We start from the raw sequence: 23,980 nt of genomic DNA on the forward strand, positions 1-23,980 counted from the left end.
TTTTAATATTATGTTGTAATTTGAGTAAGCTTAGTGCTTAGATGCCAATGGAGCTCATATCCAAGATCGCTGATCGAGAGATTGAGTAATTGTTTTCACTTTTCAGGAGCAAAGCACAAGTCAGTGGAGGTAGTAAACAAGTAACATGTACATTGCTACAAAGATAATAGCAAATTGGAATCTTATTAATTCACACAGTCAACTGAGATTCAAGAACATTTCAATCAGTAGCCAAAACCTTTTGGAAAAGGTCGAAGAAAGTACATGATAAGTCTTTGTGCAACCATAAATACACCTTTTTCACTCACCATACACTCATCTGTTTATTTGAACATTTCAATATAGGCACTCATCTTAACAATTGTTGTCGATAACAGGATAAGCTCAAATGCTTGTGGTGATAAAGAGCAAGATGGATGCTAACAGATCTTACAAATACAAAGAAGCAAGTACCTCCAACAAGGAAGCAGCAAATTGCATCTGAGTCTCCTCGTCTATGGTCAAGAAAAGAGGTACATGCACAAAGAGAGACTTTGTCCCATTTTGCTCTGCAAACCGAAGGGAATGGTAGTAAACATAGTTGCACACAAATCGGCCTGCATCATCGGATGTCATCACCTCATAACCTTTCTTTGCCAAGCACTTTGTGATCTCCTCAACAGGAAGAGTAGTCTGCATGCGGCGAAAAGAAGAAACCCTTTTAGTAAGTGTAGCAGAACAATGGTAAGAGTAAACAAAGTGCTAAAATAGTTATTCTAGTGAGAGTAGCAGCATCTTTACAATGCACTCAAAGATATCCAGATATCTCCACATCCTACCTAACAGCAGCATTAGAACCCAGTACGGTATTTTTTGCAACAAAAAGTATCTGCCAGCTTAAAAAAATTGCCAAACAAAGAAAAGAAAAGACACTGCAAGAAGAGAGGATAGTTTTCTCTATATTTCATTTACTTAATCTGGTTCTGTCAAGGCAACTCACATATATAATAAAATAGATTCTAGTTTACATAGACTATATAATATAGTTATAAGCTTCCCCTCATCCAATCTCTCTTCTTAATGCCAAAAAAATTGCAAAGAGAAGAAATATAGGGATCGATATCCACTGTCACTGCAAATTTCCTTACGTTTCCTTTGTCAATAGCAATTGGACAGCGAATTAGTATCAAGACAGTTTAAGTTGTGATGGTTCAGCCCTAAAACATTCCAAGAAATAGATGGACAGTAAAAAAGTGCCCCAAGAAAACAATCAATCGATAGCAGTTTCACACCGTAAACATAGTGACGAGGAAGTCCCAAGTCTTGTCAGCTTTCAAACTGAATAAAGCACATCATTCCAAAGTCAAAGTTGGGGCCTCCAATCAAAGAAGAAAAGGCAGCTTGTAGTAAATAAAAAAAGATGAAGAAAAGGCAGCTTCTATTAAACTAAAAATCAATACACACGCTCTTAATACCTCTGCTTTACAAGTAAAGAAACATTGAAAAGAAAAGATTGGTCATGGCACATTCTGCAATTTAGGTGCCATGGAAAAGAAAGGATGTCATAGAAAATAAGTAGCCTTGGATACCAAAAACACGGTCCAATTCCAAAGAAAAGGAGAAAAAATATATCATAATAAGATACCAAAAAACAAAGCACTAATGCCAGCCGACATAGCATCAACTTGCTGAGAAATAAGGGCAAAGAAAGAGTGCATTGAAACACAAATATACCTCTCGAACTCGTGAAATTCCACCATCTGAAGGAATTATGGGTACTTTCTGCATACCAAAACAATGGAACTCTTAAAAACGAAGACAGAACAAAGAAAAATCTAAAGGCTCGGAACAACTAAAATAAAAGATCTTAATGATAAGTCTAACCTGTGGTTTCCATCCCATCTCATCCGGACAGCGAAAAGTAGCTTCATTGACAGCTTGATGCTCAATGGCAAATCTTGTTGCCCCACTATTGACCCCAAAGTGTAGCTGAATGAATCATGTCACAAAAACACAATCAAGCGGCATGCAGAAAACCGAAGACCTAGGAAAGAGTCAGACAAGCAGTATGCACGAAGCTGAGAAATGATTTCAAAAGATATATGGATAAGTACCCAAATAATTCTTCCAGGACTTGAAGATTCATAATCCTTTGAGTTTATGGCAGATTGAAATGTCTGGTAAAGTGGAGAAACTCCGCCTTGTCCTGCAGCCTCAAGAACATTGCAACTCCCCAGGATCACACCTTTTGGCATGCCCTTCTTCTTCATGTACTCTTTTAGATTACTAACAATTGTCTCAGTTGGGTTTTCAGCTACTCCATGGAATTTCTTGAATCCTGTCACATGGATTGTTACAGCTGGAAGTCCTTCAGACCCCATTAACAACTCACTTTTTTTAGATTTACTTGATCGAAAAGTTACTATAGCATGAAAATTAAATTGAAATCCAAGCACCTGCAGGAAACAACACAAAAAATTAAGTTCGTCAGCCACACTATTAGAATCAGTTAAGAATGATAGAACATGGAACTACTACATTTACAATTATCATCACCATTCTAAAACAAATTACAATGCCTTAATACTTTGTTATAGTAAGTGACAAAACGAAAACTGACTCACTCCTTAAGCCGAAAATCCTATCAATGTTTGCTTAAAAATTACTGAAACTACATGCTGTAGACATAATTTAGCTACCATGGCAATGCATTTCAATTAAGAAACATTAAATGACTAGAACCTGAAGAATTATACTCCTGAAACAAAGTTTCACAACTTTCTGTAACTTTGTAAGAAAAAACTGGCAATCCAAAGTACTACAGTGGCAGAACCAATAGCCTCAAATCAAGATAAAACACAACAAAGGTGTCAAGTTATATCTTTATTGATCAAAAGAAGATGAACAAGACTAATAACCCATGTCAAGATTCTGCAAACAAATCTGATAGTCTAACACAAATTCAATTAAGTACCACCCAGCTAAAAAAGATCACAACTTTCAAAGGAAAAAAAAAAAAACAACCCCAGATGAAAAAAACCACTGTTAATCTACCTGAACTCAAAATTCAAGTTGATTCACAATCAAGAAACAACTGATCAAGGACCACCAGATAAGCATATATATATAGAAAACAATAAAAACCCAGAAATCTAAGAAAACGAAGGGACTAAAAAGCATGTATCTTGAAATTCAAAAAGAAGAAAAAGATAAGACCTTTCATAAATTTTCTTACCCGTAATCTTCAAAAGAAGGAAAGTAAGAAAGGAAAGAAAAAAGGGGCAATGAATGACTCAACCACCAGGGTTATTTATTGAAAAAAAAAAGTTTATTTAACACTAATGAAGAACTGATAAAGATTCCCATCAGTTTATAAGAGAGAGAGAGAGAGAGAGATGAAAAATTAACGAGGTATATAGTACTTGGTTTTTTCCATTGTAGAGCAAAACAAAGTTTACTGTGGATTAGCAAGTGAAATTATTATTTTGCTTTTACGTGGAAAAATTGGAAACCTTGGTGGTAGGTGTCGTTTGATCATTTTCATAGATTCACTTCACCTGACATTAAAAGACTGTTAAATGATACATTAGTTTCATCTATTTTATTTTAACGAAAAACAAGACATTTATTTTTCACATTGATTTTTTATAATTTTTTAGTTCGTTGACGATATTCTAGTATTTTTTTAAGTTAGAAAAAATAATTTTCATTTAAAAAAATTATTAACGTGTCCATTACACATCAGCAAATAAATATATTTATATCTTTTAAGTGGTGATTGCAATATCTTCCAGTGATCAAATTTGTTTTTTTATTGTTTTTATAGAAACACAATAATGTTAATTTTCTAATTATAGAAATGAGTAGTGATTTGTTGTAAATGGTGGTTTCTTTTTTTATTATTATTTTTTTCTTTTTTTTCTATAAAAAATATAAATTTATTCTCTTTCTTTTTAATTTTTTAATTTTATGTTTTTAATTATTTATTTTCATCATTGGCTCGTTTATAAAAAAAAATTATGTTTTCAATTCAGTCTTTAAAATTACAATTTATCATATATTATTTTTCTAGTTCAATCTTTATTCTTTTGATTTTTTATTTTTTTTTCTTGGTTTTGTTGTTAAAGTTTTATTAGTTTTTAATTTTATTATTCAATCAAAATTTATATTGTTTTATTTTTTTTATTTTAGCCCTCGTTTTTTTGGTTTTTTTTCTTTTGTTAAAGTTTTTTTTTTAATTTAAACATCCAATTTTTTTTTAATGGCCTCTAATTTATTTTTTATTTTAATTTTCACCCTCATTGTTTTAATTATAATTTTTTGTATGATTGATTTTTTTTCTAATTTTATTCTTCGACATTTGATTTGTTGAGAATTGAGTTTCGTGGTATTTTTATTTGTGGTGTTTCTGATCTAATATGACATAGGTAATGAGTTTGAAAAGTTAATATAGTTAGTTAATTTTTTTTTTATAAATTATTCTCATAAAAAAAGGATTGGTTTTGTAGTTATCTTTAATTTTTTTTTATCAGTTTGTCTTTATCTTATAACTTAGACCACGAGTTTTACAGACTTTTTTAAATAAAGGTTTGTTCTCAATCTTACTTTTTTGAGTTGCAATTTTGAGATTTAAATTTTATAATTACCGGTAAACCTAGATTTAACATGACCAAAAAACACCCAAAAATTATTTTCCTTAAACTCAATTAAGATAAGGACACAATATTTCTTGGAAGCAACCGAAGGAAAGACCCAATTCCCTTGAATTCTGCTTAAAGGAAGAACTCATTCTCATAGGTACAAATATATTTTGGATCCTATTCTCTTTATACTCATTAGGTATATAAAAATCTTATAAAGACACATTATATTTCCATCAACATAATATTGTGTAAAGAATAGTGTGTAAAAGTTCTCTAAAAACCCATTATATTTCCATCAATAGATAATGAATCCTTCAATAAAAAAAGTTTAAAATCTTCATTATCTACTGCATATTTATTTTCAGAATATCTCTCTGTAATATTATTTCATTTTCTCTCAAGAAGTCATTAACTTCATCATCAGATAGTTTTTAAATTTATTAAAAATAACTTTTTGCAAGCATCAAACACCTATCTCTGATCACCTTAGTCAGAAAAAAATAAAATCAATAAATTAACCGATTATCCAAAACACAAGTCTTGCAATCAAGCTATTTGGATTTTTTTTAAGATATCATCAATTACAATGTGAGAATGCAATTTTAAAATCATTTAAAAATGATATTTTTGATTAATTTACAAATTAACTTGAAAATAATATACTGTCAAGTAAAAGAAAGCTTTGGATCTTAGTGTTGTAACTGTGTCTCAATAATTTCCTCAAATAAAGTAAATTTCAAATCTCTTTAACCATAATTTAAAGGACTAACTATATATATATATATATATAATTCACGACCTGCCGTGTCTTCAAAGTTCATTATCTTATAATACTTATTGTGACTCCTATAAAGGCAAAAATCTACCTTCTTAGCAGGCAGAGTAGAAGGGTACTTATGCTTGAGGATGGACTTAGCTCAGGGTCTTCTGGGTTGTGGACACACTCACTCAAACTATAGGTTATACACCTGGGATTAAGGATTCATGACATATTTATAAGAAAATACATGGTTTAGGTCCAAAATTATTTCTCAAATATTAAGAAATGGTGGGGAAAGGCACGGTGGCTGGCACATGCTCCACATGGAGTGAAAGGTGTATTCAACGTTGTGTACTCATTCATTCATTGACCAATCGCAGGTGCAAAAGGCACTTTGGTCTGCCGGAATAATAAAAGTTACGGCGAGTGTTGTTGTTTTTTTCTTGTTTTCTGCTAGCAAGTGATTTGTCGTGTTTTTTTTCTGCAGACTGCGCATCAAATCTCTCTGCTTTTATCGCCACCAGCTCATATTCTTCCGTTTTATCACCGCCACTACTGCTGCTTTGTCTTTGAGTTTTGTCTCAGGGCAATCCGCTTGCTTGGGTGTCCATCACATCAATCTAGACACATTCACAAATACACAAACGAAACCCTACAAGATTAGCTTCAATTAATCAGCTGATCATAACACATTACTTTAATATCAAATGAGATTAGCTTCAAATGATTCTATCCATTTTTATTTGGTTTGAGTATTTATTTGCTGCTATGAGATGGGGCCAAAGAGTAAGCTGTGTTTAGTCCCTGTAGATTCAACAGTACTCCATTTCAACCCCTGTAGTTTAAACAATTAAAGGATTTGGAAGCTTTGGCCCTCGAAGAAGCTGTGATTTTTGCTAATGATGCATAAGTTGTTATCCAAGGTATTCGTCGCAGGAACTCCAGCCTTGGTGACCTATGGACACTGCTCCATTAGTTCAACACTTTGATACTTGTCAGTTTCCTCGAGTATATATATAATGGGACAGTCGATAACGTGACCCATAAAATTAACCCTTGTCGATTTGTTTGTCATTAGAAGCAGCTAATCACTCTTTTTAATTACATTTAAGAGATTAAATTGGTATAATCTAAAGTCATGATCTGGTGATGCAACAATCTCTTTAAGGGCTAGATCAAGGTTTCCCCAGAACTATATATAGGCTCTAGTTCTTACTTTTATTTGTTTGTTTACAAGAACAGAATACTCCATGCATCACGCAGGCAATGCCTGGAATGTATTAGACTATTGCTTAGAATACTTTCTCTTTTTTTTGTGCTGAGGAAGAGAAAATTTCCCTTGAATGGATAATGATTGATCAACAATGGAGGGAAGTAATAGTGGATCACGACCCCCTGTAATTCATTAAAGAAAAGAAAAACCATCAAAATGTTGTCAAATTAACTATGTTTTTAATTTGATTTTTTTTTCAATTAATCTTATTATTGTGTGCAATAAAGTAGAGTTGTGATATCATGGATTGGATTGTCAACTTGGCTCAATCATGGAGTCAGCTGATTAAACCATAGTTTATTAATCTAGATATTTGCAAATTGCAAGAAATAAGAGAGTGGTTGTTTGTTGACTAATCAATGCTTAAATATGCAGCCGACCTTATGGATGAGGCCATGACGTGGACAAGGAGGCATGCAGGTTGATTAATTGATATATATATATATATATATATATATATATATATATATATATATATATATATATATATATATATATATATAGAATGAAAGCATTAATTTGTACATTAAATTATTTAAGAATGAAAATTTAATTATATAGATTATATTAGCTATTTATTTCACCGGTGCCTTACCAAGAGTTGAAGATTTTTGTTGCTTGATAAATAGTGGCATAAGAAACAACACACTAATTACTGGCCAAACAAGCTAATCATGGGCTGATTGCATATACACCTTCTATATAACCCGAGGTGATTTGATCAATTTAGTTTATCTATATATAACACCACTAATGAAACCTCAAATCTTCAATTTTTCCTACTTTTTCATGATGGTTGGTTGGATCTTCCTACTCTAAGCAAATAAAGGTTTTAGAGAAATCATCAACATCCAACCCAATTTATTTTCTTGTGACATTCAAGTTAGCAAGGATAAAGATATTAACATCAAGAAGTTTTTAGAATGTTTCTGTTCTATCAAGTCCACCCATAAAACTATAAATCAATTTAGTTTTTTTCTAAGTAAAATAATATTGATTTGATAAAAATAATTGATTGATATAAAACGTTAACGAATCATCGATTAACCTACTAGGTCGATTTACAACTATGTCCATGGTAGCCATACTACTAAGATCCAAGAAAAAAAAAATCATCACTAACCTTCCAAAATACCACAAGCACAAACAGCCCATTGTAATTCCTTGCTCACGTTCTGTACTAGATCACCACGTAGGATCCACACACCCATCGAAGTAATAACCAATCAATCACCGGAAAAGTTCCCTTTACAGTAATCTAATCCACAACAACCAGTTTCACCCATCCTCAACTCTCTCGCTCTTTTATCATGGCTAACAGAACTGAACCTTTACTGTCAAAACCCCACTAAAACCCAGAAAGGATGTCACTTTCTTTTCCAGCTTTATCAATACCCTCTTGGGATTCTTCAACTTCTAGACCCATTCCTCAATGCTCAAGTTCTCTTAATGTCTCTGCTGGTAGCTTGCAGGTTAGTGATACTTTGCGTTTACACTTTTTGGGATTCTGTAAGTGTCATTTGAGTATATTAAGAAGTTTGTTGCTTTTTGTGGTTTGTGCTAGGTGGTGACAAAGAATTCTGGAGGAGGTGCTGGTTTATGTAGAAGTTTTTGTGGATTAAAGCTATGGGTGATTGAAAGATTCAATCTTTGGAAAAAGAATAGGGAGTTTGGACCTTTGAAGGAGTTCATGACTATTAAGAATCAAAGTTTGCCAGATGGTTAGTTATTCATTGTTAATTGTGATCATTGTTACTTGCGAGTGCAATGTGTTGTCAATTTTAGTTGAGTTTGTGGTGAAATATTGTGTTAATGGTTCATTATAGTAAGAACTTGTGTTTAAATCATCATACTAAAAGAAAGAGTTTGTGTTTCGTATAAAGATGCATTGTTGAATGTGATCATTATTAATTTTAGTTGAATTTGTAGTGAAAGTTTGTTTCTTGACTGTAGATTGGTTGAATAGTTGTGTGACAGTTTGTATGTTGAGTGTAGCTTCGTGGTTGTGATTTTTTTGCACCGAAAGTTCGTGTTTTGTTGTGATGATTGTACCAAAATGGTGTGTATGTGTGTCAATGTGAGTTGTTGTGAAAGTATGTTTTCTGCGTGAAGATTCTGCTGAAGAGACTAAAAGACTTTCGAAATCTGAAGAAAGTTCATTGCACGAGCTTCAAGCTGATCCCTTCACAAATGTGCTGCCTTCACGAAGTCATTCCTTGAATTATGCGACCGAGGGTGGTAGAGGGCCTTCTCTCTGCATTGCAGTTATTGGAGCTACTGGTGAGCTTGCAAGGGCGAAGATTTTTCCAGCATTATTTGCTCTGTATTATAGTGGCTTTCTACCTGAGGTGAGGTTTACTCTGATGTCAATACTTTATGTTTCTTTTGTGTACATTTTGTTGGTTTTACTTTATCTGTTAAACCTGGTATGTGGGTATGCCTCTATCATAAAGGGAAAGGCAGAAATACATGAATTAACCAACTTAGCTTTTACTCCAGTTTGCACTTGTATTTTCTCTCAGTTTGACTAGTTCTGTCGATGCAGGATGTTGTCATCTTTGGTTATTCAAGAAAGGATTTGACAGACGAAGATCTGAGATCCATTATAGCTTCAACATTGACTTGTCGCATTGATCATCAGTATGGTTCTTTTATCACCTTACGAGTTTTCTTGTGTGCACTCTAGTGCCTACAATTTTTTTTTCCAAACGATGTGCCAGAATGGTGAAAATGTGTAACTATTTCTTCCAATTTGAAGTTGATCCACACTCATTTGAAAGACCATTTCTTTCTGAGCCTCCTTGAGAAATGACTAATACAAACATAGTGAGTGGCTATCAATAAAATCTCACAGCTTTAGGTAACAAGTGCGGTGCACAGTGAGAATATTTGATATCCACACCCGAGGCCTGTCAATTGAGTTGGTAATACCAACCACGACGATGCCTATTAAGATATTCTGTAAATTGAAGTAATTGCTAGAAATAAGAATATAAAGAACTGCGCATATGCTTATGTCTCATGGTTATCCATGCATCACAGACGCTCAACTTTGCATTAATGATCAAATTTTGGAAATGTTTCAGACAGAACTGTGGTGACAAAATGGAGGCTTTTCTTAGCAAAACTTATTATCTCAATGGAGGTTATGATAACTGTGTCGGGATGTCAAAGCTAAATGCCAGAATTGAGCAAATTGAGGTATACGTATACTGACGACACATGCTTTGACCTTAAAATTTGATTTCTTGCTATGGAGGGTTTTTGTTGACTGTACAATAGATTAACTGGACTATTTGATAATTGATTCTGTAATAGTGTAACCAACGCAGGGGGGATCTAAAGCAAACAGGATATTCTACCTATCTGTGCCACAAGAAGCACTTCTTGATGTTGCATCCTGTCTAGCTGATAATGCCCAAACTCATAAGGGCTGGAATCGGATAATAATTGAGAAACCTTTTGGGTTTGATGCACTGTCTTCTCAACAATTCACAAAGTCTCTTCTCTCTAAGTTTGAGGAGAAGCAGTTATACAGGTGCCAGTTGACATTATCTGTTCTGTGTGTCTGAATATGCCACCTGTTTCATTTATTGATATTCATTCAATAATCATGTTTTCTTTTTGTAACTATTCACTTTAGTTGATTTATGGCTTAAATTTTGCGCACTTCAGGATAGATCATCTTTTAGGAAGGAACCTCATTGAGAACCTCACAGTGTTAAGGTTCTCTAATCTGGTCTTTGAGCCATTATGGAGCCGAACTTATATACGCAATATACAGGTCAGTTTATACATCTTATCAATTTATTTGACATCTATGATGTGATGAACCTCGAAACACACCTTTCTTGAATATACTGCTCAGTCACTGAATCGTTCTTGATAATTCAGATCATTTTGTCAGAAGACTTACACTCGCAGACAAGAAGGTTACCATGATCAATAATTTCTTTGCTAGAGTGCTCAGTAAAGTGAATTATGGCAACCATAGGTTCCAAATTCAATATTTGATATTTTTCACTATATTATGCAGGTATTTTGATGGTTATGGGATCATTAGGGACATAGTGCACAGCCATATACTTCAGACAATAGCATTACTTGCCATGGAGCCACCAATAAGTCTTGATGGAGAAGATATTAGAAATGAAAAGGTAATTGATCATTAGATGCATGCATTGTGAAAACAAACATCAATTCATCTTATCACATTGAAAGCTTCTTTTCAGGTCAAGGTTCTAAGATCAATCCGCAGATTGGATCCTAGTGATGTCATTCTTGGTCAATATAAATCTACTTCTGGAGACAAAGTAAATTTAAACAATTTGACACCAACCTTCTTCGCTGCTGCGTTATACATCGATAATGCACGCTGGGATGGTGTGCCTTTTCTAATTAAAACTGGCCTGGGACTCATCAAACACAGGTGAAAAATTAATTGTGGAATTTGTGCTCTATATAATTAACAGTGATATAACTTCTTAGCTTCATCAGTCTTTTTGCTAAAATGTAACCTGCTCCTCGACCTAGATTGTTGTCTAATTGTGGCACCAATTGTCATGCCTACTTTTTGTGCATTGCTTGAGACTTGATTTTGACTCAGCCTTGAAGTTAATTTAGTGTTTAGTGATTTGTCTTCCAAATGGGTCTTGAGAAAGCAATCAGGATCTCTCACCAAAAAAAAAGAAAAAAGAAAAAGGCAACCAAAACCTGATTTAGATATAGAAAGTATATAGTCTAATCTTTTGGAATAGAGAGCTTACTTGAAGTTTGCATCAAGTTAGGAATTGACAGATTAGCATCTTCTGGGAAACTTCTATAGATAAAAAGAAGATTTAAATTTAAAAAACCATGGTGCTTTAATTATGAGATTGCCTGATTTCTCCTTGGCTCTTCATTGTTTTCAAATTGAAACACGAAGGTTCAGGAATGCAAACTGTCACATTCAGGTGTACATAGCTGAACTCTCGAAATTTGTACGGAATGAAGCTAGAGAAACAGGGGGATTATGTGGGGTATATACATGCTCATGCAATTTGTGTTCTTTAATTTATGTGAGGGAAAGCAAATTTTGTACTATTTGATTACACTATATTGAGTTTCCTCACCATGATGAACTACATGATGCAGAGTGGAGATACGTATAAATTTCCATAATGTCCCAGGAAACCTTTATCGTGAACGCCTTGGGCATAACGTTGATCTGGCTACTAATGAGCTGATTCTGAGTGATGCACCTGATGAAGCTATCCTGGTCAAGATTAATAATAAGATTCCAGGACTAGGCTTGCAGTTGGATGCTTCTGAACTTAACTTGCTCTATAAGGACAAGTAAGCACTTTCATGTTGTAAAACTTGTTCTGTTGAAACTCATATTTTCTTAAGCAAAGCCAATTCAGCACCCACTTTGTTCTATAATTTGATGTCTGGCATACTCTTTATGTTAATACTCTAGGTATAGTGCGGAGGTGCCCGATTCATATGAGCATCTTCTTCTTGATGTCATTGATGGAGACAACCATCTCTTCATGAGAAGCGATGAGCTTGCAGCTGCATGGAATATTTTAACTCCAATTCTACAGGAAGTAGACAAGAACCGTGCAACACCAGAACTATATGAAGTGGGAGGTAGAGGTCCAATTGGACCGTATTATCTTTATGCAAAACATGGGGTTCGGTGGATAGACGACTGAAGCTTGTTAAAGGCAATAAATCTGGTGTTTGAGAACTACTAGATACATGATAGGCTGTATACAATAGTCTATCTATCTGGACTGCAAGAAATAAATGCGTTGAATATCATGTAAAGTTGGCACTAATTTACTGAAATGCGCAACCAACATGTTTCCCTGTTTGATTTTCTGCTACCAAGTCCAGCTGCCTCGACTAGCAAAATAATGGCCTGTCAAGGGCGATTTTGAAGCCTCTTCTCAAAAGCTTCAAATTGCCATAAAATCATGGAGAAATGCTTTGAAGATCTCTACCCGTCTTTTCTTACAATTTCTGATGTAAGATTTTCAGTTCCATGCTCTTGAGAGACCATAAATTTCAATCATCTGCTTTGTATCCTCCAATATCATGATGTGCTCTACTTCCAGGACTTGAGTTGTGTTCCATTAACCTTGCATACCCTGTTAGTCTGTTTTAATAAATAGTTTTATAATATTAAATATATTAAAAAACAATTGATTTTTTTAAATAGCTTTTTTTTCATTGGAATGCATGTATGAAAAGATGCAATATTTATACTATTTAAGAAAAGCTATATTACTAATTTGGCTCATCGAGCGAACTTCTTTTCTCCCTCCCCTAGAGATGCTTTTACACTGTGTACTTTCACGTCAACAAAGTTGAATAGTGACCCATTGCAGTTTTGGATTTGCCAGCCTAGCGTGGCCCATTGCAAGGATATTCGTGTGAACAGCATAATGTTTAAAATTCAGCAGTAATAATGTGAATGCAGGCACCACATTATTGTAAGGATTTCTCTTTTATTTTGAGTTGAAAGGTATCTTTTTTGTGCGTTAATTTCGGCTAACTCTTCATGAAAGCCTATAATTGTGTTAAACTCATCCTGGCCTGGCAGGTTAATTGGAGAATCCGCGAATCAAAACCTAACCAATCTATATGAACTCGGTAAAACTCGATAGTTAACCCCATCAAACTCATAAGATCTGCACTGATAAATTCTTTCTAAGAAAAAGAATGGAAGGTTATCATAAAAAAATGATCGATGCAGGCAATCCAAGTCTTTTCCTTAGATCGAGTATGACAAATATTGAACTCGAGCAATTATACAAGACAGCTCTGCTCGCCAGTTAGGTGTACAACATAAATCCAAAGGCTTAAGATCACCATCCGTTGCCCATGTGAATACAAAGGAGGTCAATAATTATGATCCAACTCTCCTCTCTTGAATCTATTAATGCCAAACGATCTCTATCCATTGCAATTTCAGATTCCTACGAAAGTAGTTGGAAGTTTCTTGTTAGGGAAGGTGTTGCTTTTATCTCACAATTCTATGCTTGATGACGAACAGCTAACAACTGCCCACATAGAAGAGTTCAGCTTTGCCTGAAGCCAAACTTGATTTGCTCCACAAATTTCATGTTAGGTTTCAAGATGTGCTCATCTTAAAAGACAACAACCACAAAGCTATCTTACCAACAAAGTATTAGATCATCGCATGACAATAGCTGATTAGTTGCAACTGTGATGGATACTTGCCATGAACAAGAGGAAAACAAAACAAGAGACTTGTAGCGTGTAAATTAAGGAGAGGCAGAGCCATCAAAGTATTCTCACAGAAAGTCTGCCCGCCCCTAAGGAAGACTCGGAGGGCATTTGATATTGTGGTAAATTACAGTTTTTAAAAAAAAAAACCAAAGTTTCGAGAGAATTTTCATTAATGCTCGTGTAAAATTATAATGTTTATTAGTTGATTAAACACTTTTAAATCTGTAATCGAAAGAAAGCACAGACCAGGGAAGAAAAAGAGCCTTAATATACACAATGTTGTTAGAGTGTCATGGTGCTTGCATCAAGTTTAAAAGTTATGCAGAAAGCATCCATCATGGGCAGCAGCCAGCGACTTTGTTGCCATTAATCTTTTCCATGCCCAGCACCCACAACAACATCATCCAATCTTACTAGAGGATAAGAGAAAACCGTCGTCACCGCCGTCGTCATTATTATTAGAATTTTTCTTGATAAGAATATACTTGAATCAGTTATCGTACATCTAAACTAAATTTATTTCTTTCTGATTGAGTTCCAAGTAGAGCATCGATGTCTAAGTAAACTAATGCGTTCACATTAAATCAAACTAGAATTTGGGTCCACGCTTTGATGCGGGTGGGATAAAAAACTAATAATTGCATTAAAAAAAAAAATATGAGTATTGTTATTTTTACTCGAAAGCGATGAAATATTTGAAATGATGATTAAAAACTCGATTAGTTTATAAGATTAAATTAATTAATTGTTATAAACATTAATAAATAAATAAAAAATGATGTGACTTATTTGATCTAGCGGGTTAAGAGTGAACTGGTTGTTTAGTTTAAATGGCAATTTAGTTAAAAAATAATTCATGTTTTTGTTATTTTAACCTTGTCTGACCCTAGTTTAAATATGAAACAACAAATTGCCAAAGGAATAGATCAAAAAAAATTAAGGGGGTAAAATAAAAAGACAACGATACACTATATTAACTCAGGTTAACACGTGAAATATACAACTCGAATAATAGACACGACTATAATAAATTGATAATCTATCTATTTCATTTTCTTCCCCTTATTCTTTTTCTGGTTGGGCGTTGATTGGATCTTAATTGACCATAGATTGGATTAAATCTAGAAGGAAATTGATCAACCTAAGAAACCCCAAAAAAAATCACAAAACACAAAATCAAATCGGGTTGTATTTTTCTTCCACGACTTCAATTTATTTTTAGGTAATATTGATATTTTAAATAAATATCATCAAGCTATTTTCATCAAATAAAACTCATTGACACTCATATCAATTAATTTGGAGGCCATGATATGTGAAAACAATGATTTTTTCTTTCTATATCAGAATCTAACTAAACTTTCTCTCTTTCACAAACTAGTGAATAAAAAATAATAAAAATGAAGTTATGTAACAAAATAAAATTTAGAAAAACATAAGGGGTCAAAAAGATCCAGGTCTGTAAATTAGAGGATTAAATTGGACCCTTCACACCAACTTTAAACTTACCATCTATTTCGAGGGCTTTTTCTAAGTTGGTCCGTCTCCTTTCAATTTTGTTCTTATCCAAAAAAATATTTAGCAATTGGGTATTAATTTTGCAATTAAAAGACTCCATGGTTGGGAAAAAAAAGCTAGGGACCAAAATAATAATAATAAATTATAAAATAACAAAGCTCCAATCTGCCGCGCATAATGAATGTGTGAATAGAGTACTTCGAACTGTTACAGACCTATTTCCGTTTAAGGTTAGTTTGTTATTGTAATGTTATATGAAGCCCCAAGCCCATTTCTGTCATAGATTTCTTATGATACGCGCAGTACCCCATCGAGTCAACTCACACGGTTTCTAGTCGTTGGCGCACTCGTCACTAGCTATAAGTGTAGAATTAATGTGGTTTGGATAGCCTACTTGCTTGTGTGCTAAGATATGCTCTATTGTCTATTGCTTACGTACGCTTCTGTCTTTGTTTTTGTTTTTGTTTTTGTTTCTGTTTCTGTTTGAGGAAATAGCTAAAGCTAGCAAGGCATGGAGAGGGAGACAAAGAAGAGGAAGATGGAGTGTATTGCAGAACAAGAAAGAGAGAAAGAAGATGAAGATGAAGAGAAGATGGAGAAGTTCTTTGCCTTGCTGAGACGCAACAAAGAAATGCATGATCATATAAGAAGAAACTCAAATGGAATATTTAAAGAGAGAGAGGAGATCAAGAAAGCGGAAGAAGAGAGAGTCATTGTGCGTTGGAATCCATCATTTCAGCCAGAAGATTTCTCGGAGGATGGCAAGGATAGTAGTGGTCAGGTAGCTGGTCCTTCCAAGAGAAAGCATGAAGAGAAGAAGGATAAGGGAGAAGAAGGCACTGACTTGGACCTAAAGCTTTCATTGTAGAGATAAGGGTGGGCGGCCTTTTCCTTTTCTTCTTCTTTTTCTTTTTCTTTTTCATGGTGAGAAGATGGTCAAGCTTTTAGATTGTTAGCATTAATGCTGTGCTGAATTATCACAAATATTTTGTCCTGCCTCTCTTGTTTATTTGGCTCTACGAAATAATTAAGATTTTTTTTTCCTTCCGATATTTTCCAAGTAGTGGGATCACTTCTAACTTCACTCTTTGAAGTGGCAACGCTAGGCCATGTTAACACTTGATCGATGAAAACTTTTATCCTCGATCGATGAGAGCTCATGTGGTGTTTTTGTATTCTTGTACGAGTCCGAGATACTTTAGAAGTACATACCTCCTTCCACCAAAAACAAGGCCTAGTTTGGTAGCCTGCAACTCTATGGGCAGTACCTTTGGAAATTTGGAAGAACTTTGTGGAAATGGCTGCAGGCTTTACAGCTTGTCAAAGCTTTGAAAACAAAATTTGAACCAGGAAGAGATATGAAACATTAGTTTATGATGCTTCTCTTGCCCACCGGCACAGTGGCCACCAATAATTCATGCCAGTTGCTTAAAGCACCCTTTTCTTTTGTGCTGGGGCAGCCAAAATGATGCTCAGTGTTTCCTAGATACTTGTCTCATCATATTACTATTACTTGCTTTGAAAAGTCATGCTCCTCATTCATCAGCAATTCCAAAGATTAGAGGATCAAAGTGCTTAGCCAATAACAGGTACAGTTTCAGATATCACAGAGCCCAACAGGAACAACAAAGACACTTGTCAGAGAAGACAACTGAGTAACTATTGTGCAAAAGGAAAAAACATTCTTGAATGACGCAGTACTATGACGTTATGTAATCAACCACTTGTTTATAGCAACTTTGAAAGGAAGCATCCTAGTTGATTCATTTCAGTCATCTTCATTGGACCAATTTAAAAGGCATCACAAGCTACAACAGGTCCAGGTCCCCACTTGGATGACATATTTTTCTATGAATATTGGACCAGGGCTGTAGAAATATGCAACCAAAGTCACTTTGCAATAAAAAGGCAGGAGCTGATCAATTAACAAAAGTCATAAAAGTTTGTTGAAAACACACTACAAAATGGAAGAAGAAAGGAAAAACAAGCATAAAAGTTTGTGCTGAGTACAAGGTTGCATGTATGCTCAGTTGGATGGGCTTTAATTTTGCATTTTTATATTGATGAATCTTTCATATTCAAGGTTATCAACGATATTAAAAGATGGATTATGAATTAATTTCACCTAACAGTAAAAATCTCAGATGGTCAGATTACACTCCTGATAAAAGATCAAGCATTCATAAATCCTGCAAAATTGTGTTTTCATGCAATGCATTTCTATTATTCTGGCTCAATAGCAAAATTCACTCCGTTATGCCATTGCACCAAAGAACATTTCAAAGTTAAAACAAAGACATTCAAAATTCATACCAGACATATGACCACTTTCTTTCCCTATGAATGTCAATCAACAATACTTTGTATCCCAAGCACCTCGGATCAAATTTTACTCCTGTCATTTCATGGATCTAGAGACAGAGTGTGTTTAATACCTGCAGAAGCGTCAGAAGATGTTCGTACATAGGATAATGGAAATGTAAAATCCTTGAATCTCGTTACTTGAATTGGTTGGAATAACTCAAACATTTTATATATACAAAAAAAAAAACTTAAACCAAGCAAAACTTCTTAGTTAGACCGTTAACGTAAGGATTTAGCATGTATGGAAAGCTGGAAGTTTCTCCCTCTACAAGCCATACTCCAGAACTAACTGTAAGACTTCTACTTTTTAATCCTTTGCGGCTGCTTGTCCACTCTATTTCTTGCAAACTTCCAGTGTTAAAAGTATTGATTGCGCTAATTGGAGGACAGTTCTTTATGTACCGAATACTGCAAATATGAGGAGGTAGGCACAGACATCCAAAAGATGCACCAAAGCATCAAAATCTGTAGCCTTGATAATTAACACGCAAAACTTCTGAAATTGTTTTTCCCTTCAATTTTCTGCTCTTCTGGAGAAAATGTATGTATGACTACGTACCTCTACGTACCTGGACTTCATAATGGCTTTTAAGAACTCCTGTCAGAATGCTGCTAGTTTAGTCATCAGCATTCAAATGATTGCTGGTATAATCATCTGAATGCAGGATTGCTCCATACAACATCTTTTGGCACCAAAATCTCTGAAGGAGGAGCCCATGAAAGGTTTCTATCCTGATTTTGGCTTCAAAAACCACGACCAAAGTTGGCATCAATCCATTAATAAGGTGCTTGTAATTACCAGAAGTCTCTGCAAGAACACAAGCCATCCTTGAAGTGATGGAATCTATTAGCATCCCTCAAAATAATCTCTCTCCCAGTTACTTGAGCTATTAATTTAATTGCCGAATGGCAATCCCCACAGACTCGGAGATTTTTCATCACACGAATAGGCTTCCCTACTGGCACTTTCAGAAGTCCATATGCAACAGCCATTTTCTCACTGTGGTGCCGTAAGCTGTGCACTTTATCTTCTTCATCTACATCATGCATCACAAAACTACCATCAGGACAATATCCAGCTTCCCTTAAAGATGCACCTAATTTTTCCAACTTTTTCATTATCATTTCATGCTCAGGATGGCTTGCGCTGCCTCCCCCAGTGAACATGTGCACTTTATTGTCCACTTCAATCCAACTACAGCCAGGTGATTTGCTCACATTCCTTGCTCTCATTGTTTTTCTCAGTTCTGCAACATCTTTCCATCTGCTTTGGGATGCATAGAGGTTTGATAGCAGGATGTAAGGCCCAGCACTGCTAGGCTCAAGCTGTAGAAGTTTCTTTGCCGCAATTTCAGCCAAATCCAAATTCTTATGGGTTCTGCATGCACTTAATAAAGCACCCCAAACAATAGCATCTGCTTCCACAGGCATATTTTCAATCAAATTCATTGCCTCATTTAGCTTCCCTGCTCGGCCAAGCAGATCAACCATGCAAGCATAATGTTCAGTTTTTTGATCCACTTGATATTTTGATTTCATTGACTCAAAAATTTCAAGCCCTTCTTTAACCTTCCCGGTGTAACCACAAGCTGAGAGAACTCCAATAAAGGTAATTTCATCAGGTGCAGCACCTGAAGAGAACATCTCATGGAAAACTTCCAAGGCTTTCTCTCCAAAACCATGCTGCGCATAACCAGCAATAATGGAATTCCACATGACAATATCCTTTGAAGAGAACCTATCAAACACCCTTTTTCCTGTCACAAGATCACCACACTTGATATACATCGTGATCAAAACTGAAGAGACGTATATGTCTAAATCAAAGTGGGATCTTACCAACTGTGAATGAACCTGTCTACCATGATCAAGACTTGCCAAGCTACCACAAACGGAAAGAATACTTATGATGGATGGGAAATTTGGCCTGACCCCTTCCCTTTGCATCAAACTAAATAAAGCAAGCGCTTCCAATTCAAATCCTTTTCTCTCATAAATCTTGATCAACGCACTCCATGTCCCATCATCCTTCTCCTTCATTTGATCAAACACCCACCTCGCTTTCCCCACCTCCCCATTCAATCCAAACCCCATGATCATCTCATTACAAGCAGCAACTGGTTTAACAGGCATTGCCTTAAAAAGTTCAGCAGCCTCATTAATCCTACCACTCCTCGTATACCCCTTCAACATTGCTGTCCATGTCACCTCATTCTTATCCGGCATTACTTCAAACAACTTCCTAGCCACATCCACCTTATTATTCATTGCATACCCACTAATCATACTAGTCCAAGCAACCACATTCCTTTGAGGCATCTCGTCAAAAATTTCTCTTGCCTCGCTCAACCTTCCTTCCGAACACAATCCACCAATCATATTAGTGCTAGCAACAACATCCTTCACTGGAATCATATCAAAAAGCCGTCTAGCCTCGTCAACACGTCCATCTTCAATCAAACCGCCCAACATCACAGTCCAAGAAACGACATTTTTTTCCGGCATTCTCCAAAACAATAATTCAGCCTCATTTATCAATCCCTCTTGCACATACCCTCTAACCATCGAGGTCCATGAAACCACATTCCTCTCAGGCATTTTATCAAACACTTTTCTCGCTTCAGAAATCATTCCATTCTTAACGTACCCGGAAACCAAACCATTCCAAGAAATCGTATTTCTCTCAGGCATTTTATCAAACAGTTTCTGGGCTTCACCTGGCCGTTTGTTATGAAAGTAACCAGCCACAATTGCATTCCAAGAAGTAACTGTTTTGCTTTGTAAATCATCAAATATATTTCGAGCTCTTTCTATTTGGCCAAGACGTGCAAAATAGGAAATTTGACATTGGGTTATTGCAGCAGAGCTTGAAAAATAACTTCTATTTGGAATCAAACGGAACCGCATTGATAAACAAAAAGCTAAAGTACCCAGATGGCAGAAACAGTTGAAGTTTAGATTTTGATGATGCCCGGAAGCCGAAAACAGTGGGAAAAAATGGGATAAAGTGTTAGTTACTCGTGTAGTGTAACTAAAGATGACAAGTGGTGTCTGAGTGACCTGTCGTAGGAAAGTAAAGTAAAATTTACGGGGAAATGGTTTTTTAGATGGCCTAGAAATGATTTAAAAGTAGTTTTTATGGTTAATTTTTTCTTAATTTTAAAAATTTTAATTTTCTAGTTAAAAATAGTTTTAAGAAAACACCTAGGAATAAACTTAGGAAAAGACACATATTACGAAACTAATCTAAATAAATTAAAATAATATTATTTTAATAAAAAATTTAATAAAAAAATCAACAAAATTTAACTAGATCAAACTACATTCTATTGAGTCATCATCTTAATCTTAATTTTTAATTGGATCAATTGAGTTTTTTTTTATTTTATTTTCAACTCGAATTAGTGTAAACTGTGATTTTATTGGATCTCGGGTTAATTTGTCAAATCTATTTAAGTTTTAAAATATTATAGTTAACTTTTATAAGAATTATTTAAGTGTGAGAAATATACTTAATAAAATTATTTGAGAAATGAATTTAATTTTCATTAAGTTAAGTGTAGAATGATAAAAAAAATTATTGGAAAAAAAATTAGAAATAATAAGGGTTTAATATAAAGAGTGTTGGACCCATGATTAATGGAATGTAACCTGTCCTTAGCCAACGGACCCGAACCAAAGCTGCCCGAAAATAAAATAAAATGAACAAGAAATAATAATGGTTTTTGTAAGTTTTACACATATTAAATAAAAGATAATAAAAGGTGAATTCATCATTTATCTTCTCACGAAACATTGTTTCACGGAATGGTATTTTGATTTATTTTTATTTCTTTTGCTTTTGTTTTTTCTTTTCTTTTTTTAATTACTTTTTTTAATCTTGAATTTACATGGATATTATAAATTGTGAATTTAACAGGTTAATCCAAGTTGATTTAAGTTATTTTTTGTTATTTTTTAATTTTATCTTTTAATATTAGATTGATTAGGAATTCTACTTTTATAATTTATTTTTTATAAGATTATCATAATCTCATAACTAGAACTACGGATTTAATAGGTTAACTTAAGTTGATCCAATATAATATTATCTAAATATTAAAAAAATGATGTAACAGCCTGACCCAATATACTGTATATTATCCGCTTTGGACCTTACAGCCCTCACGGTTTTGTTCCTAGAGACGTGAGTCCACTTCTAAGCCTAACGCCCCAAAACATGTACAACATGTTAGCAATAAACACTACTAATAAGGTCAACTACCAAACCCTTATTCACCGATGTGAAATATTACAAATAATGTCAGTTTGAAATTTTTTATAGTTAAGTTGTCCAAGTTATATTTGAAATTATTAAGTTGATTAAGTTATATCAAAATAACTCTATATTATTTAAATTTTTTTTACTATAAAATATATTAGCAATATATAGATATTATTTTTTTTTATATTAAAAAAACTTAATTTGACCCCACAGCATAACTCACGATTCAGTGATCAATTATTCACTATTAAAGTGATTATCAATAGTTGCTGTGCTTGCTATATACGACTAGTGGCTTCCTAACTCATCCAATTTCAGTGACAATCATAGCAGAAAATGGCAAAAGATTAGGCAGCAGTACCTTCGTTTCTCATTCTTCTCAAGAAGGCGAAAGATAATGAATTTTCCTGGAGGTGTGTACAGGAGAATTGCTTGTAGTTCTTAGAGAAGATTCCTTATTAGAAGGGCAATCCAACTTACTATTGTTGCCATGTTTACAATTTCAAGAACAGTGCAAAATCTTCTCTATCAAAGGCTGCGCCATACTTCCGGTTGGTGCCACTGTCAAAAGTCTCTAGAGAGTAATTAGATAGGTTGCATGGAGGTATCATCCTTGTTGGCTGCCGATCAATATCGGCGAAAGAAATCAAATGGAGTATGCGGTGAAGGAAGAGTAAGCCATCGACGGCGCTTTGGAGGCTGTAGTCGTGTCAGCTGCTTCTATGCACTGGATCCCATCCCAACTTGCAGAGCAGTGTCTTTCATTGCAGATCTGATATGAAAAATGTTATGATGTTCATTCTATCAATACTCACTTGATTCTGTAGTGTACATCTCTTTTTTACCGAGTTGACGGTATTTGAAAATATGATATTAATTATTTTTTTAAAATAAAATTTTAGATATGTAGAATCTGAATACATCAAAATAAAAATAAAAATTCAAAGTGATTTTAGACCCAATCGTAAGGTTATGGACTTCAATATCATCATCATCAGCAGCAGCAGTGAGGAAATGTTGATTTTTTTTTACAAGCAATATATATTATTAAGTTAAACCGTCAAATCTGAAATTCGTGTTATGAAAATTTGATAATTAAATAGGAAAAAAATTGACGGGTTTACCTAGAATTAACCGGGTTAACCCATCAAATCAAGTTAACTCGTCAAATCTAGGATACGTGTCATGGAAGTCTGATAATTAAATAGAAAGAAATTTAACATTAACAAACTAAATTAAACTAAAAAAACTAATTAAAAAGAAAAAAAATCCGGGTTAGTTCGTCAAACCTGGTTAACCCATCAAACCCGAGATTCGTATCATGAAAGACTAATAACTAAATAAATAAAAATTAACATTAACAAACTAAATCAAACAAAAAAAAATCATTAAAAAAAAATTAAAAAAAAGAAGACAGTTCTATAATATAATATAATAATATAACATATATTAATAAGGGAAAAGTAAAAGGCACGAGGAAAGCTCCAGTGCTTTCCTCAAGTCTTTTAACTTTAAAATTTTTAAAACTTGGCTCGTTTTAGATTTTTAATTAAATTAAATTAAATATTAATTTAATTAAACTCAGTTAATCTAATCAAATCTAATTTAAACTTAGTTAAATCAACATAAAAAACAAAATAAACTTATTTTAATAAAATTGAAGAACTTAAACACTCCTGAGTTATCTAATAACTCATATATATATATATATATATATATATATATATATATATATATATATATATTTAGAGATCAATTTTGAGAGAGTTTACAATTATGATTTAGAATATATTTCGCTTGAAGGTGTGATGGTTTTTTTAAAAAGATACAATACCTTTTAAACATAAATCATATTTTTAAAAGTTAAAAAAACATATTTTTTACTTAAAAAAAACATAAATTACCTCTCATCCAAACACTCCATACAAAAATCTATTAGA

At 34.0% G+C, this 23,980-nt stretch overlaps 4 protein-coding genes across 6 annotated transcripts; 2 read left to right on the forward strand and 2 right to left on the reverse strand.

The window, feature by feature from the left end:
- Nucleotides 1-164: 164 nt before the first annotated feature.
- LOC133670087 (uncharacterized) lies at nt 165-3,522 on the reverse strand. 2 transcript variants are annotated; one of them, XM_062090526.1, is made up of 5 exons: nt 3,215-3,522; nt 2,094-2,435; nt 1,864-1,968; nt 1,714-1,761; nt 165-672 (listed from the first exon to the last, which is right to left on the reverse strand). In XM_062090526.1, the coding sequence occupies exons 2-5, from the start codon at nt 2,358-2,360 to the stop codon at nt 430-432; spliced, it is 663 nt and encodes a 220-aa protein (XP_061946510.1). In that variant the 5' UTR covers nt 2,361-2,435; nt 3,215-3,522; the 3' UTR covers nt 165-429. The 2 variants fall into 2 exon arrangements, with proteins under 2 accessions (XP_061946510.1, XP_061946511.1); XM_062090527.1 differs by lacking the exon at nt 3,215-3,522 and adding an exon at nt 3,034-3,179.
- Nucleotides 3,523-7,710: 4,188 nt separating this feature from the next.
- On the forward strand, nt 7,711-12,513 carry LOC133670079 (inactive glucose-6-phosphate 1-dehydrogenase 4, chloroplastic). 2 transcript variants are annotated; one of them, XM_062090506.1, is made up of 12 exons: nt 7,711-8,127; nt 8,220-8,376; nt 8,768-9,003; nt 9,201-9,295; nt 9,742-9,856; nt 9,988-10,193; nt 10,331-10,439; nt 10,550-10,587; nt 10,692-10,812; nt 10,888-11,084; nt 11,789-11,989; nt 12,114-12,513. In XM_062090506.1, the coding sequence occupies exons 1-12, from the start codon at nt 8,020-8,022 to the stop codon at nt 12,349-12,351; spliced, it is 1,821 nt and encodes a 606-aa protein (XP_061946490.1). In that variant the 5' UTR covers nt 7,711-8,019; the 3' UTR covers nt 12,352-12,513. The 2 variants fall into 2 exon arrangements, with proteins under 2 accessions (XP_061946490.1, XP_061946491.1); XM_062090507.1 differs by having other exon boundaries at nt 7,735-8,127; nt 8,921-9,003.
- A 3,410-nt stretch (nt 12,514-15,923) lies between these two features.
- On the forward strand, nt 15,924-16,280 carry LOC133669842 (protein NIM1-INTERACTING 3). The gene has a single exon (XM_062090172.1). The coding sequence runs from the start codon at nt 15,924-15,926 to the stop codon at nt 16,278-16,280; it is 357 nt and encodes a 118-aa protein (XP_061946156.1).
- Nucleotides 16,281-17,789: 1,509 nt separating this feature from the next.
- On the reverse strand, nt 17,790-20,859 carry LOC133669381 (pentatricopeptide repeat-containing protein At1g56690, mitochondrial-like). Its single transcript, XM_062089486.1, has one exon. The coding sequence runs from the start codon at nt 20,681-20,683 to the stop codon at nt 18,572-18,574; it is 2,112 nt and encodes a 703-aa protein (XP_061945470.1). The 5' UTR covers nt 20,684-20,859; the 3' UTR covers nt 17,790-18,571.
- Nucleotides 20,860-23,980: the final 3,121 nt, after the last annotated feature.

Source organism: Populus nigra, chromosome 12 (assembly GCF_951802175.1).
Source record: "Populus nigra chromosome 12, ddPopNigr1.1, whole genome shotgun sequence".
NCBI lineage: Eukaryota > Viridiplantae > Streptophyta > Magnoliopsida > Malpighiales > Salicaceae > Populus > Populus nigra.